Genomic DNA, 16,992 nt, shown 5'->3' with positions numbered 1-16,992 from the left:
AGGTGAGTAAGATTTGCAAATTAATTCTAGCTTTTTAGCCTCTACAACATAATGACTAATGTTTTCACATATTGTTTGCTTACAGCTGATGAGTCTACAGATAAATATTCAATTTTGATGTGCCTGTTTTGTTTTAGTAGAACTAAATATGATACGATTAGAGCAATGTTACGACTTGATGATTAATTTATTTACCCTTAATAGCTTTAATGCTTTCATGTCACGGTCACCAATACCTGTCATCAATTTCTGAGACATTTTTCCTACTTTTCCCAAGCAGACCTATACTTCATTTCAAAGATCTACTATAGAAGAAAATTCTGTTTGCACTCTTTTGAGATGGATTGTATTGTATGCCAATCAGGGTCTTAGCTAGCCACCCGTCTGGCCGTCATTTCAGACGGGGAGTTTACTCCTGGGACGGGCAAAATTAATGCCTTTGACAGATGGTATATTATAAATTTTATGTTTTGAGAAACTAATTGACCTTTTAAGTAGACCAAATTTGTAGGAGAAGGCCATATCAGCACATATTTGAACCCCCCAATTGGCTATAGATGTCTGATAAATGTTTTAAAGGTCAAATTAGGACAGACAATTTTATTCAAATGACGGGCAACCCTCAATTTCTAGCTAAGACCCTGATGCCAATCTGTATCTAATCAATGGAACATCACAGAGCTGAAATATTTAACTGCACCTTAAGAGTTGACATATTGCCAGTCAGTCAGCCAGCTAGTCTCCTGTAACATGACATGCAGTGCTGGGCAAAAGATATTTATACACCTCTAGCTCATTCTCATCATTCAGGGGTTCCATTTTTTGTGATGTTGTCATACAAATGTACAAGTTGTAGTGCTAAGGAGATGGCAATATTATGTAATTTGAAATGTATACGTGGAATCGAGCATGTCGCTAATGCATAGCGAGTATGTAAACTCCTGTCACACACCCACCGCAAATGGACTGCAGCCCTTGTTTTTATCTGGGTTTTTTTCTGCTTTCATCCCATTTCCCCTTGCTAGTTCTAGATACGAGTTGATGAATGATATTTGTATTTCATTTCAATAAAATTCATTTTAAAGACAGGCACAAAAATAATACAGAAATATATGTCTCATATGATTTGGTCTGAAATCAATCTGGAATTAAGCACTTTTTTGAATGCAAGTTTACACACACATCAATTGCACTCACTAGAGAATGTCAATATCACTATTTTCATACTTGGACCATTACTTTGAAATTCTTTCACAATAAGGTGAATTTTACAAAGCACGATACTCTAAATCTTTTAAAATGTTCTGCTGACATAGTGGAAGTAAAATACTGATTGGCTATTCAGATCATCCCTCGTCATGAAATATCGGCTGAACAAGCCGTGTGACATTGTGCCATCCAGTTGTGTAGCCTAGTTATATTTAGGTGATAAAGAGGGTGTGTGTGTTGGCAAATATGAAAGGACTTTGCAAACCTGAAGCATTCACATGAACAAACTATGACAAATTACTTTGACTGGGTATATTACACATTCCCATGAATGTCTGGATCCTGACCCATAATAGATCTCTATGCTTGACCAGTGACCACTATCTTAGCAAATATTTGTCACGCTTTCTAACATAATCATATTCAACTTCCACGTCGAAGGATATAATTATGGCGGCTATACCAAGGAACACCAAAAACAAAAAAACAGAAACAATAGTATTTTTTTTGGCATCGCAAAGAGTTGGTGATGTGCACTTGTAATAGCTGTCTTCTTAATATGCTAGACCTTCACTGGTGTAACTTTCCATGTTACCTTCATGTCTGCCAAGTGACCGTTCAATGTCTGGCCACAATCTGACCATTGCAGGAAGTATGTGTGATTAGTATCTGTCCACTGTGTGTCTGCTCTTAGCAAAGTAGGATATCCACTTTGACTGTCTATTCTTGGCAAATCTACCAGGCCTACGTATTACTGTGAGGAGATGGTGACTAAAGCGACGTATACAAAATCAGGTTAGTCTACCATGATTGTGACTTGACTGTGACACATACCATACAATTTAACTGTAGAATGACAGTGAAAAACTTGCTCCAAGCAAAGCTGCACCTTGTAACAAGTGATCTGATCTGATCTGATCTGATTCAATTCAACCATTTTGATGTTGAAAATCACAAGGTTGGGTTAGATTTCAAAAACCCATCTAAACCCAGAACTCCAGCATCTAGAGTTGCAAATTGACTGGGTTTTCAGTGAAAAACTTTGTTTTCATCCTAATTTTGCTGGAACTGTATCAGTTTTATAATTTAGGACAAACTAGATAAGATTTGGTCACCTGTCACAAACACTTTTCTTTTAGCCCTTTTTCTTTGAACAAGTTCATTAGGAATGTAGATTTCAACTGTAAATTTTGTTCATTTGAACAATTCCTAAGAAAAACACCCTCTCACGGTGTCTCCTGTTACCCATAAAAGGAAACAGTCAGATGTGATGAGTTGCCAGTCTGATGACGCCACTAGTGTAGTGGTGAAACATCACTAAAACGCGAGTCAAAAACTTCGTTTTTTCTTAGAAATTGGTCAAAATGAACAAAATTTACACTTTTCTTTTAGATTGGTAATGCTGCCATCTCTATCTCTAAATATGCTATAATTGAAGACCGAATTAAAAAGACTCGTTTGCGCCTGACGTCAGGGCAAAGGCACAATGTGATTGGTCACATCATACGTATTACGCAACTAGGCTTTTCAATTCGGTCTTCAATTATATGCATTCATCTCAAACTCACCTGAAATTTTCTCCTGGATGAGGGATCCCATCGTAAGGTCGGATGAACCACCTTCCAAGGCGAACATAATTAGAACTAAGAAGACACCTGGGAGGAAGAAAAGGGGAAGAAGAAAATATGCAAGGGAATGGGATATGTTAAACTCATCCAAAACAAATCATAATATTCCACTGTTCTTCTATATCTACTTTAGAGGTTACAGTTATTCAACATTAATGTATGTTCATCCCAGACATCTTATTCTAAGACTCTAATCTTACTTTTATTGTACAAAACCTTCCTTAGACAAGGAGGGACCTTCATGCACATGTATGCCATCAGTGAGGCCTTATAGCAAGGACCTGTTAGGGAAACCAAGACAAGTCCTTCACCAGCCCGCTGTTACTCACAATGCATTAAGAATAAAGAGCTAGAAGCCCATGCTTGTTGCTGGATTGACCCATTATCATACAAAGTGCCTGCGGGTATATTTTGTCAGGAAAAAAAATGCACACGGGTAGTCTATCCCATTGTTGTATGTATGGTGCCAGGTACAAGGTGCCATCAGCTCTGTACATTGCTTTTTACATTAACAATGAAAATGATCCACACATTTTGAACATTGTTTAGGGAATTGATATGGTCGCATGTCGTAAGTTGGGTACAATTTCCATTACATGGTCAAAAATGACAAAAAAATTATTTTTTGATATGTTGTATATATTGACAACCTCTAATAATTAACACAACTTTTAACCTTAACACATACTTAATTTTTTGAGATAATGCTTAATTACTAATTAATTAATACACAGGTGTCTATGTAAATCTCAATTTTCAAATGTGTTTTTCTCAAATCGGACCTCAATTACAAAAATGACTCTAAAATTTTTATTTTATGCAAGAATGTCATCAGAATTAGAGGATATGTTCTCAATACATCAATGCTTCAAATGAACTATTTAAAATAATTGTACGTATGTTAATTACATTGTGAAGGTCAACAACATTTTTACGAGTAATTAGCGAGACGGTTATTCTATTATTGAGGAAATGAATATCAAGAAGAGAAACGTACATTAGCATGTTGTTAAAATACTGAAATTCAACTAGGATTTCATTAAAAATGAAAATAAAAATGAAAAAAAATGGAACATAATACCCTTTAAGGTGGTACTACACCCCTTGATAAATTTGTGTCTATTTTTTCATTTTTTTTCAAAAAATAATAACACACTGGTAACAAAAGTTATGTATATTATAGGGGCAAGGAATCCAGTTACTACACTGGAATTTCAGTGACTCAATATAAGCAGTACGTTATTTATGATAAGAAACGAGGTACCGATAGAATGTACCTCATTTCTTAACATATTTAGATGAACCACTTATCTTGAATCACTGAAATTTCAGTGAGGTAATTGGATTCCTTGCCCCTATAATATACATAACGGTTTTTTTACCAGTAGTTATTTTTTGAGAAAAATGCAAAATTAGTCTTAAAATATATCATGGGGTGTAGTGCCCTTAAGTAGTCGGTAATTGTTTTAGTTGTATAAATTCAACATTCACAGCTGTCAATACATCATTCCCTCACTAGATTTGAAAAAGTAACCAGTAGTTTTGACATGCTGACATGTGAATTTTCACATAGGCCCTATGCACACACTCCCGCATCCGCCTGCTCCACATCCGCCTGCTCCTCCACCCCTGGCATTTTTCATTTCAACTGATGTGATTTTTTTACTGAATAATGTATAATTATATGCTTCAGTAGACTGAAAGAGTATAAAATTAGGCTTAAAATGAGGTATCAACCACTGCTGTAGGATATGGGGTTACGGAAAGGCAATCAATTTTGTATCGCAATTTTCAGAAAAGTGTAATCCCTCCACCCTTTTTGCATACCCAACTTATGACATGCGACCATATCTTTTATAACATAAATATTGAAACCAAATGTTCTTAGTAGTAGTAATATGTAAATTTAGCAATGCTTGTTCTATTTTCGATGGGTTCCTTTACTCTTATAGATCTTGTTGACAGCTTCCACAAAAGCATACATATTTATCCACATTGGCTCACAATTTATGAACTGCCATTACAATGTTATACATAGGAAAGAAATGCTTCACATTGGCTTATGGAACTGTTAAGAACTTGTCAGTTCTATTGGCAAGAGGGAGAGCAAGTTGTGTTTACAAGTTCCACTGCATGGATGTGGATCTGCATCATACATACCTTTCAATTAAATTATGTAGAGCTTTAAATAGTAATGTCCTGCATTCATAAGATAAACCGCCGTCCCAAGAACCAGTTGAGGATTCTGCAAATTGAAATACAAGACAGAAATGCATATTGAGTCAAGTGTTCAGAAAGATTAAAATGAGAACATAAAAACATTCATTAGGAAACAATCACAATTATGTCACACAAAATTCCTCTCAATATTATTAATATTATATTATCATACACAAAACTGATTAATAAACCAATGTTGATTGTCTTCATCATTTATAAACCTCTTTCACAGAATTGACAATGAAGTTCTCAAATAAAGTCCTCTCATAAATGTTAACGTTCTCACAAGAGTTGGTACATGTAGATCTCAAAATGGTAACAGGTAGGAGGGAGGGATAAGTAGATAATGAAGGGTACTCACACAGTTTTGTGGGACAGTAATATGCATGCCATAACATTCATAGGTACATGGAATGTTGGGCATCTAATTATTTCAGCACACTTTTCCCCCAGATTGCAGTTGTGGTTGAGCCAAGGTTCATATAAATCACAGAATGTTAAAACGTGCAGTGCAGGAATCAAATCCAGCAACCAGCATTATATGTATTCAAGTCCCTACAAAACAATTCAGTAAGTACACTAGTATACTAAACAATCCGATGTATATAATAGTGTTCAACAGAGGGGAAAATAGACTTATCCTAAACAGGTCAATGTGGTCTGTTCAGTGGTTTAAAATGTCAATACATGTGTCTGTTTGGCCATAACTGCCAACAAATTAGCTGTGTGTACAAATGTTTGCACATAATTTCCCTCTAAAATTACACATTTCCAACCATTTTAATGCATTTCTTTGTCCTTTTCCTTCATTTCTTTTCCCTCCAAATACCCTCCTGCATGACTTGTGTGTCACTTTTCCTACACATTTACCTGGAAACAATTATTCTTTGCAGATCTGATAAACCCTGTTCATCATTAGGCCTACAAAATTGTTGTATTCACGTAACAGGGGTTGAGTTCTGAAAATAACAGGCATGCTTTAAATCGCACTTTTAAAAAGGCAGGCTGTTAGGTGTGCTATTAAATTGCACTCTATAAGAAATTTAGGAATTGAGGTGTGCTATAAATCACACTGGGACAGGCTATTTAAGGTGTGCAAACGATGGTGTGTGATCGCACTTGCGCGCCTTAAAACTTGATCCCTATTTGTAACCATGGAGGTACTAAAATTAAATCTTCACAAAATGTTAATGTTATATAATCTTAATCCGATTACCGCTTTCTTTTTCTTTGTATGTGATAGTGATCTTTAGACACTTTATACGTATGTATTATTCAGAAAAATATTTAATGAAAAATAATTACTTAAAACAGTCAAACACAACTTAGGCCTATACATAATCCATTATGTATTGTACATGTATGTCTAAGTGATTGCAATTTGGAAGCCCCCAGTATCGGTTTGTTATGTTTTGAATAGTTGACAGATGTAATCTTTACAGGTATTCTAAAATCTCAACTGGTCAGCTCTGATCTCTATACTATTAATATCCTTTTTCAAACCTATTTAAATTTTGTTCAATATCAAGTAGCATGAAAATCTAGAGCTATTGATGTAAGGTCACAGATGAGATGTATGTCGATGACCCAACAACTCACTGGTGCAAAATCAACAGCATCCACAGCTTGTAGAAAATGATCTACATGCCAGTTAAATCAATACACCTTGTGAAGTAACCATGGCAACATGAATTTGTAATCAACTAGTACGCCTTGGGGATAAAAGGATGATGATAATGAAACTAAAAACCACGGTGACCTTGCTCTGTGGTTACGCAAATATAAGATGCGCATTAACTGTCCATAATTAATACAATTACTGTAACACACTTGAACTTAGTAATAATTGGATGTAAATTGGATTTGGTATCACCTACTTTTTAATAACAAAAAGGATTATGCTACTTGTACATATCATTCAAAATTCCAAGTGATCCTTTTTATCCAAACACTGGTTTCTACCAATATAATAATAATAATTTTAAATTGTAATAAAAGTCTGTGTATCGCAAAACATTGTGCAGGGACAGCTGTAATCGTGACACAATCTGAATCACGGAAGCCAAAGGATGCATTTTTGAAAATTGAGTTACTATAATTATACCTTGTATACAAACATTTAATAGGCTATCATGTACTGAAAAGTGAAAGCACCAAAGGTCTAGCATACTTAGTTCTATTAGTTACCAAGTTTTGTGATGTCAATTTTCTAATGTAGGCCTATTTTATTTATTTTTTCTCCATATTTTTGCCTTTATCTCAATTTCAAATTTACCGCCTTTAGCCGCCATGTACCAGATCATTGGTATTTTACAAGTTGACCTCAAATGACCTTTGACCTCAGTATATGACCTTGAACACCACCAATAGATGTGGGTTTCCATAGTACAGCTATGACCCCCATTGACCCCAGTTTGGTTGCAATACGATTTAAACTGTTCATGAGACCAAATTGTAACCAACAACACAGCATACGCAGGGACGTACGTACCGAAGCACAGACAATGCAAAAACAGTATGCCTCGTGGTGGAGGTATAAAAAATATTATCATAAACAATAAATCGTATGCTAAATTGACCCAAAAAATACGACAGGAGGTTCTACCATGGCCTACCTATCCTAGAATATCTGAAGTCGATTCACCTATCCAAAAATCACGCATTTTGGTAAAATTCAAAAACTGGCACGCGCATTTTACTCTCAAAATGGTCGCTCTGTTGTTACACTGGTTACAAATATATTTAACTGAATGAAAATTCAGAATACGTTTGAGCCCGAAGTTACATTGTAGGCTAATCAAGACATCAAAAAGAAAATTTGATAAGGCCCATGAAAGTCAATTCCGAGTTTATCGTCCCTTTTTTTTTCCCAGGTTGGTGAGGTGACTTTTTCATTTTTAATTTTTCATTATTTCATCAGATTTCATTATTGACCTCAAGTGCGTGTTGATTTAAAGCCACACTCATACATGTTATTTATAAACATGTTTTTATATGGGTAGGGACTAGAAAAGTTAGAAAAGAGCCTGGTTTTGGTTCCAAGTTATAAATTTATATGTTTTACAAACAAAAATATATGTTCTTCCAATTGCTAAAACTGGTGAAAACACTGATACTTTGAAAATAATGAATTATTTTGGCATTTTTGAAAATTTGACGCGGGTGTTTTTGGTGTCCAAAAAGTGACGCGGGCGGAGGACGATAAACTCGGAATCGACTTTCACGCGCCTAAGGACTTCAGCCCAATATACCAGCGGAAAAAAGGCCTCAATGGCAAAATATTCATAACTACTGACATCGGTTCATTTTAACCTTGACAATTACTTCTAGACACTCATGTTATCTGTTTTATCACCCTATTCTAGAAGTAAAATTTCAGTCTGATACTAACTGTAAAGGGTTAATGAACTTTGGCATGTAATACAAGCTGTGGAGAGGTGGGTGACATGATCATGACACAAATACACCAAGAGGAAGAGTCTGGCACATGACCAAATCCATGACACTATGAACGCTCACTGACTGCAATGCAATGTAATGAACCACCCAATGCAAAAGTAGGCCTAAATCATGTTCCTTTTACCATTTCCCTCTTAATATCTGTATGTTATGACTCACAATTACATAACTTCCGTGTAACAATCATTTCTGTACGGAACTACATTTTATACTTAAACTTAAAGGATTTGACGTATCAGTGAAAGTGTAAACTGTAGTACCAAAACTTCCTTACCAATCTCAGGTTGACTTGACTTGTGAACATAATTTCCCTACCTGTTCATCACCTCTGCTCATCATATAATACATCAAAGAAAATGATTGCTACTAAAATGAATCTTACAAATTAGGGCTACAGGAAAATGACAAATTGTTGTTTCTGCAGATTCAAATTAACCATAATGCATAAAAACTTTTCTGCAATTGTTGCATACATGTATTACCATATTATGTCTATTTTGAAACTTTTTATTGACAATTTGACTCAAATAAACTGCTCCCCCTTTCGAAAAATTTCACCCCAGGGGTTTTTGAGATGGCAAGAGCTGTATTTTTTCAATTTTAGCCATTTTAACTTTTTGCCTTAACCTGGAGGGCTACATTGTATACTACTACTTTTTCAAGTGATCTACCTGACCAAAATCTTCCAGACTTCCCAAATTTGTTTGTCTACATTTATACTTTTTAATTTTACCACTTCCTCTAACAACTGCGTACCTTTTCCCCTGAAATGCATCCTGTACTACATTTTTATACACCCAGCCAATGTAACCATGCCTTCAACAAACCAATGAACTACATAATTATTCATTTGTAAAATCCACAACACACATGTACAATTTTTACATGCTTGGCATTGCTAGCTTTACTACCCTACAACATGCATGTAGTAATGTACACAGACCCACAGCACAAATCACAACACCCAGTCAAACGCAAACTCAGATATGTGTGTGTACATGTGCGTGCATATTCACGCACTTGACCTCAGCAGCGAGTTTAGCTCTAACCTTGAGCATGCTGTCAATGTACATGTATGCACACTGAATCTGTACAGAGAACACTTCATTTATCCAGGCTGTATCTTTTGTTACACACCACAATACAATTGGCACAGTGGAATCAACTATACAATCGCTGGCTAAGCACGCTGCCTTGTGCTACATTACAACGTTAATGCTTAACATGCTATTACGTGGGTGTCAACTTGCGCAAGTCAATGATTCACATTTTTATTCCCCCTTAAATATAAGCTAACAATTAGCTGATTATTCCAGTCTTTTAAAACAGCACTAAAGCCGGGACTAAAGCATGTCCTACAGGTTCAATTTAATGCCGATATTAATTTGTGTTACTGGGATCACCCATGAATGATGTTGACCCTGATAAGTGTGTTGAGTCTCTGTCTGAAATGAAACCTGTTGCACTGATGCACAGCACAATTGTGTTTGAAACCCATACAGAAATTTAAATACATTATTTGGTGGTTCAGTTTTGGGAGGAAGTCACAAAGGACTGGGTCAACAACCATAATTAGTACGATACACATGCTTATATTAAATCTCAATTATCTTAGGCCTGCAATTTTGATTGTTTTATAAATACCAATCATTTGAATTACATCCCCTATTTTGTGTTAATTGTTATTCTCCTTTCATTTTCAGTTTATACATTGTATAGCTCTGATAAATAAAAATAAATTACTAACATTTAAACTGTGACCCAAATAAATCGCAGAAGTGGGGGGGGGGCTATATATGTATGCAGGCTACATAAGTTCTATAGTGAGAATGGTCTTTATCTGACTGAATTCACATCATTAAATCAACCAGACTAGCATACAATTATACAAAGAAATCAATAGTGATATTGAATGTCCAGTGTTGTATAAAATGAGATACAAGGACATGACCCCAGTTGTGGTCCTTCATTGGGGCTTGCTGTATAAATATGTTTGATTGGAAAATAATTTGGAGCCAGGGCAAAACATGCAGGCCTACATTGTACAATGTAAGCCTGCAACTTACCATGTCCTAAAAAGTTACCAGGGCAAAGATTTGTGTGGGCACTGCTGTAGAAAATACATTAGAATTACAGGACAATTAGGGACGAGAAATTGGGAGGGAAACAAAAATTAACAAATTCAAAGCAATGAAGCAAGATTAAGTGTTTGATGCTACAAATTGAAATTGAAATGCAGCTGCAAGTGCTGAATTCTGTTGGCTGCTACATGAAAACATTCATGCCTACAAAATGTACTAATAACAAGTTGCATAATTTACCAATAATTTGCCTACATATTTTCCATGTATCCTTCCAATACTTGGTCCCATCATGAATTGCACCAAAACAACACTTCTAAAATTGGTAAAAATTAAGATAGTAAGCCTACACCATTTTAGGAGACTTTGTGGATTCAATTTTATTTTCAAAGGGTCTCAAATCAGGATTTGCCACCACAAAATAAATAAGTTGCTATCAAAAATGTCACCCCTGGCATTGTTGTGTATTTTCTTGTTTGTGTTTGTACACAACAAAATAGTTTGCAAATTTATCATTTCAAATGTCAAATCAGGGAAATGCATCTGTTTTTCCTGCAACTAGGAGTTTAATGCCAATGATTCACTGCTTACCTGAATGTGCTTTCTGAACACACATTTGGTCCACACACAGGGCCATCAAGGCCATATCACCCATAGTATTGCAATTACAGATGGGAGCTCTTTGGGAACATACTGACTGGAATCTGAATTGGATTGGACCAAAGGATCTGTCTATCCAGGGAACTAGCTCAAGTGCTCAAGTTCAGTTCAGGACATGGAATGTTTATAGTCATCCCTGTGCCCTCATACAAGGTCAGTGAGGTCAAACCAACCCCCAGTGTTGCAGCAGGCAGTGAGGTGAAATGGGGCTCTCTTGGGTAGTTGTTCTGAATCAGGGACAGTCCCAAATTATCATGGATTTATTGAAATGCATGTTTTGAGCAAACCCAATGGAGGTCGTACTGTAAACTGGTCATTCCAGCTCAAACTGGCAACCCATATGCAAATCATTCAGACAACTTTCAACTTGGGTTCTTCTGTATTTATTTACCCACTGGATATCTACATGTATTCTGTGTAAAAACTTGATCCAATTGTTTCATTGGTAAACATGTTATTGAACATGTACAAGTACGCTGCTAACCATGGTAAACAGCTGATCAAGTCAGACTTCATAACATCTGACATGCACTTGGTGAACTTACATACCAGCCAGGGCAAGGAAATCAACTTGATAACAGTGAGCTGGCTGGCAAGTGCAATATTTCCTGGATGGCTTGTGTGGTTTGCCCAGGCAACATTGTGCATAGAGCAGAGAAAACAATGACCTGAATACATGTATCTTTGATGTTCTTAATTCCATCATTTAAAACACATCTGGACTAATCAAAATAATTTTTGAAAATATCAAGGCTGAAAAAATGTAGAACATAATGCTGGTTTTAAAACTTTCAATCCTGGAAGTAAGTTCGAAAAATGGATAGGCCTAAGGTGCGAAACAAATCTCAGATAATTTGTGTGAAATGCATCGTTGGACATATACATGTACATTGAACGAAGAATGAAGAAAGACTCCATTTTGAAAATCTTTTTAGGATTATCAGATTGACAAACATGTTCTTTCCTCAAATCTGAAAACATCTTATTCTTAATTTGAATTTGTTGGTACTGATCAAGTCTAGCCATCATAATAATTGACAGTCTGGCCAGTAATGGACTGCAGACAAGAGATAGAGGCGGGGTCATCAAATATCTTGAGTATTTTCTCATCCCTAACTAGTAACTACATTGTGCATATCATCCATTGCTTATAAAAGCATATCCTGGGCCTTGCAGATCAGTAGTGTCACTTTCCATATCAATGACCACCGAGGATGTGTGCTGGTCTTGGATTCATTCTGTTTTAAAGACCCATTCAGTTCAGTGATCCCAGCGAAAGTGTAAAAAAATCAAAATTGTTTATAAATTGCTTAAAAGTGAAGGATAAGTCATTCAAATTGTCATTTGGTATTTTTGAAATGAAAAATTTGAACAAAACAGCAGTATTAACAAAGTTGAAGCCCCATTCGAATGCATGTAGCTATTTTAGTCAGTATCTAAATTACAGATTCATGTAAATTCCTTATTTTAGTCTTAAATACAAGGCTTTCGGCTGAACCACTAGCAGGCCATGTTTACATATTCATGACAATGACAAAGGTACCAAAATATGAATTTTTATGATTTTTACGATCAACCAGATGAGCAAATCACTGACTGGGCCTTTAAGTAGCAGGAAATTAGAGTGGTAATAATGTCAACTTTACTTTTCACAATGTATTGTGCAAATGTATTATGTGCGCATCATTTCTAAAAATGTTGGTCATATTTTTTTCCAGCTTTTTCAAGCTTTTCAAGATTTTTTAGTGTCATTTAGCCTCTTCCAGAAAGAAAAAATCCTGACTAATGACCGACCCTACTTGACAAGTCCACTTATTTAAGTATACACTGTCTTTTGAGAAAGAAAAAAATTCAACATGGATTATGTGTGATGTTCCACTCTAATATTTATAACATGAAGTCATTTCTACCATCCCAACACTTATCATGCAAATTAAAAATGGTTATTTAGTAAAAAAAAGGTTGTAATTTACAATACTAGAAATAGGAAAGTTATGTTCAATTATGTCATTGATGACAATGTCATTTCTACTAGCGTCCCAACACTTTCATGCAAATTAAAACTGGTTATTTTCCATGTAAAAAAAGGTTGTAATTTACAATATTTGAAATAGGAAAGTTCTGTTTAAATGTCACATCCATGTTTTTTCTGTATTTTGAGAGGGAAAAATTTTTGTTTATCAAATTCCATGCTAAAAGCGCACAAAAAGGGGCTTCTTTATACCATAACATGTGTACTTGTATGGGATGTATTACAGCATCCACTGTCTCTTTTGGATATTCCAAACCACAGAAACCCACATCTCCCCATGTTCTTAAGAAGGTAATGCAAGTATATATTGTTAATTCAAGTTCACCCAATTTCTTGGGTTGTACTTAAAATAAGTGCAGGGAAATGTACCATCTTCCATTAGTGTGATTAGGCCCTTCACAATTAATTCTTAGTTTCCTGTTTCATGGTTGAAAACCAGGGATGAGGCGACTTTTAATTATTAATTATTAATTATCTTTTATTTTCTTTATTTAAAAAAAGTGGTCGCAACCTACATCAAGCCATTTTGACAAGGAGCATGCATTTAATTATTTTACTACTAGGCCTATGTTTGATTTTATACATAAGTAATGGTACAATTAGGTTCTATGTTTATTCATCATTTAGAGATGATATGATCAAAGTCAGAAAGTAGCAAATGGTAGTCATTAAAAGTTATTTTAAAGAGAAAATCCAAAATATAAATAAAATAATTAAATATTTTGCAATTCTCTACTTTGGACGCGGGCGGGAAACAGGAAACTAAGAATCAATTGTAATTGGCCTTAACAATGTTGCAAACTGACTGCATAATGGTGGCTGGCTGGTCAAATTATGCTCGCTGACAAATGTCATGGGACTTCAACATCAATAATAGGGACCTACAGTGTTACATGATTTTGCATGCAATTTTCCACGCTGTTTCTAGGACAGCTATGGTATTTGCAGTTTAAAATTTCACCCTTTTCTCTACATCATACATGTATGTATACATATTACATGTCTCGCAGTCTCGGGACTGTTTTTAAATCATTGGTTGTTATTTGAAAGAAGAAAATCCAGGCATACAGATATTGCCATCAACCAGATGATGGCTTGTAGCTGGCAAGCAAGTAAATTATTATTATTATGTCAGATATGTAATAATATAAAATTCTAAAGGCTATATCACCAAATGCTTGCTGGATTACTTAATAATCAATATATTAGTTTACATTATGCTGGACCACTGTAAAGTGCAAGGTCAATGTGATGCATCATGGGAATGATTGAAAGGTCATATTTTAAGCTCAAGATGGTATTTTAGATGTTGCCTGCATCAGAAAGGTAGTGAGCCTCTGGCCTGAAATTGTCAGCCAAGTAGCATCTCATTATTATGTCAGACTCAATGAGGTAGGGAGGGAGGGAAGGCAGCATGGCAGGGCTAAATTTAGAAACCTTACCTGTGTTGCTGCTATGTTATTAAAGATTCAAGACAACGTCGTCCGTCAAATGGAATACTCAAATGCAAAACCGCAGTGACAATTTTTGCACTGATTTTATTTTCAGTTCACCGACTCTAACCATAATCTACATACGTCCCAAAATATTCAACTTCATGCTAATCATTGTAACACAAATTGTGGGAAAATGTAATTGTACTAATTGTAAGGTGTGTTTTAAGTTCGGATCTGGTACATGAATATTGTGAAAAGAGAATGTGTGAAAATTTATAATCAATGACGCTCCTCTACATTTTCATTTATTTGCTTGAGGAAGGATACTATTTCTGTGGCAACTCGATCCTTTGTCATGTTTTCCTTTTACCAGACATATTAAACCTATTCTGGCACTACTGTACCTTACCTTACCTAAATTATCTGGTCATGAAGCTTTGATTATTATTTGGTGACATTTTCATTTGAATTCCAGATACCTCATTGTTTCAATTTAATAATATCTGATATCTGACCACCTGATGATATTCAATAATCAAACAGGTGTTTTTTAAAAGTTACATGTAGGTGTATACAAAAATACACACTTTCAGTGATCCAAGTAAATATTTACTGTGCAATGGTTTTCAAAAGTCAAAGAATTGACTCAATCAAATGTTACCATATTGTACTTGCCAAACCTTACATAAATATTGAAGAAAAGTGCATCTGGGAGTCTGCAATTTCAGCAACCATACTCAATTTTCCATTCTCAATTGTTATGTGGGATAATGTTGTCTAATAAGGGGTAACATCAGGACAGGCCCTAATCGACTTACTGAGATTATATTTGTGAGATACACTGAAGTCAATAGGTGAAGTCATGTGAGGTGAAATACATGTAGCATGGCATGCTGAAAAGTCATGGTAATGTCATAAGATGTGTATCAAAATCAATTTTTTCCCATCACCTGATTCACATTCACATTAGGGTCAGTCCATGTCGAAACAGATTGAGTGTACACCCACCCTCTTGGATTTTGCTCTCCTTTGGCTCAGGGGTACCTTTCATGGATCCCTAGGTGAGGTCACAAGAAAAAATTCAAATTCCATTTCGTTTGCGAATGGCGGGCAATCAAAGTTTGGCGACCTCGACCAAAATTGTGAATTTAAGGGTCCAAATGACAAAGTGCTCTCTTTGAGGGCACTTTCTTCTTAATTGAATCAGTTGTGATCCTCTTTTTGAATGTGGTCACTCACTGGCTGTGTCTGAAATACCTAATGCCAAAAAAGATAGATTTGAATTTCGTTGGGATTTCAGAGGGGGTCAAAATCAGCACTTCGTACTGTTCAATCAAATTATCTTGATTTTGAAGGACCCATGATAATGTCACAGTGCACTTATAGGTCCTAATTATGTTCAGAATGGATTAACCATATGCCAATGTCTATGAGCAATTAAAAAAAGAGAAATTTCTAGACCCTACAGAATTTTAGGCCACCCCTAAAGTGGTTCAGCCACAAATGGCACTTAAAGTCGGCAAATTTTGACCCCTAATAACTTTAGGTGTACACCAGATATGAATTTCTAGTCTTTTGCATCTGAAAGAATGTAGTTTAATGTTACTAGGAACATAAGATTTGTTTTGTATTTTTGTGTTTTAGTATTAAGTTGACGCTTTCAAAAATAGTCATTTTTGCCTAACATACCATGCATACAGGATACGGTACAAAATGCCAATTTTAGTATGATATTTTTTTATATTTTTGATCACTTTATAGCCATTTGTATTATTTATCCTGATATTTCAAGTTGCTCTTGAGTCAAGTAATAAGAAAAAAACTACTTTCTAATCCTCTGTATGGATTTTTTAAGGGGGTCAAAAATGTACTTCCTGGCAACGATGCACATGCAAAGTACAGGTTATGGGGTCAAATTTTCAGAATGCTCCCAATTATGTCAAGTTATATATCAAATTACTCGTATGGTCATGAGGATTCCAAAAATGTATAGTTTGTTATGTGTCAGACCTTTCAGGAGGCGCTATGACGAAAAAATGTTCATAGGTCAACGACCTTTTGAAAGTATCAAAACACAAAAATACAAAACAAATCTTATGTTCCTAGTAACATTAGACTACATTCTTTCAGATGCAAAAGACTAGAAATTCATATCTGGTGTACACCTAAAGTTTTTAGGTGTCAAAATTTGCCAATTTTAAGCGCCATTTGTGGCTGAACCACTTTAGGGGGGCCTAAAATTCTGTAGGGGGTCTAGAAATTTCTTT

General features: G+C 35.4%; 1 protein-coding gene across 1 annotated transcript in view; it reads right to left on the bottom strand.

Moving 5' to 3' along the window:
• The window catches only part of LOC140154991 (mediator of RNA polymerase II transcription subunit 13-like), an 87,410-nt gene that overhangs the window by 46,585 nt on the left and 23,833 nt on the right, over window positions 1–16,992 (bottom strand). Inside the window, 2 exon segments of the mRNA XM_072177659.1 lie at window positions 2,778–2,864; window positions 4,998–5,082. Of these exon segments, the coding sequence (XP_072033760.1) occupies window positions 2,778–2,864; window positions 4,998–5,082 (172 nt within the window).

The sequence above is a fragment of the Amphiura filiformis genome, chromosome 6 (genome assembly GCF_039555335.1).
Source record: "Amphiura filiformis chromosome 6, Afil_fr2py, whole genome shotgun sequence".
NCBI lineage: Eukaryota > Metazoa > Echinodermata > Ophiuroidea > Amphilepidida > Amphiuridae > Amphiura > Amphiura filiformis.
Note: the sequence above shows the minus strand (reverse complement) of the source record. Positions and strands in the feature narration are given on the sequence as shown.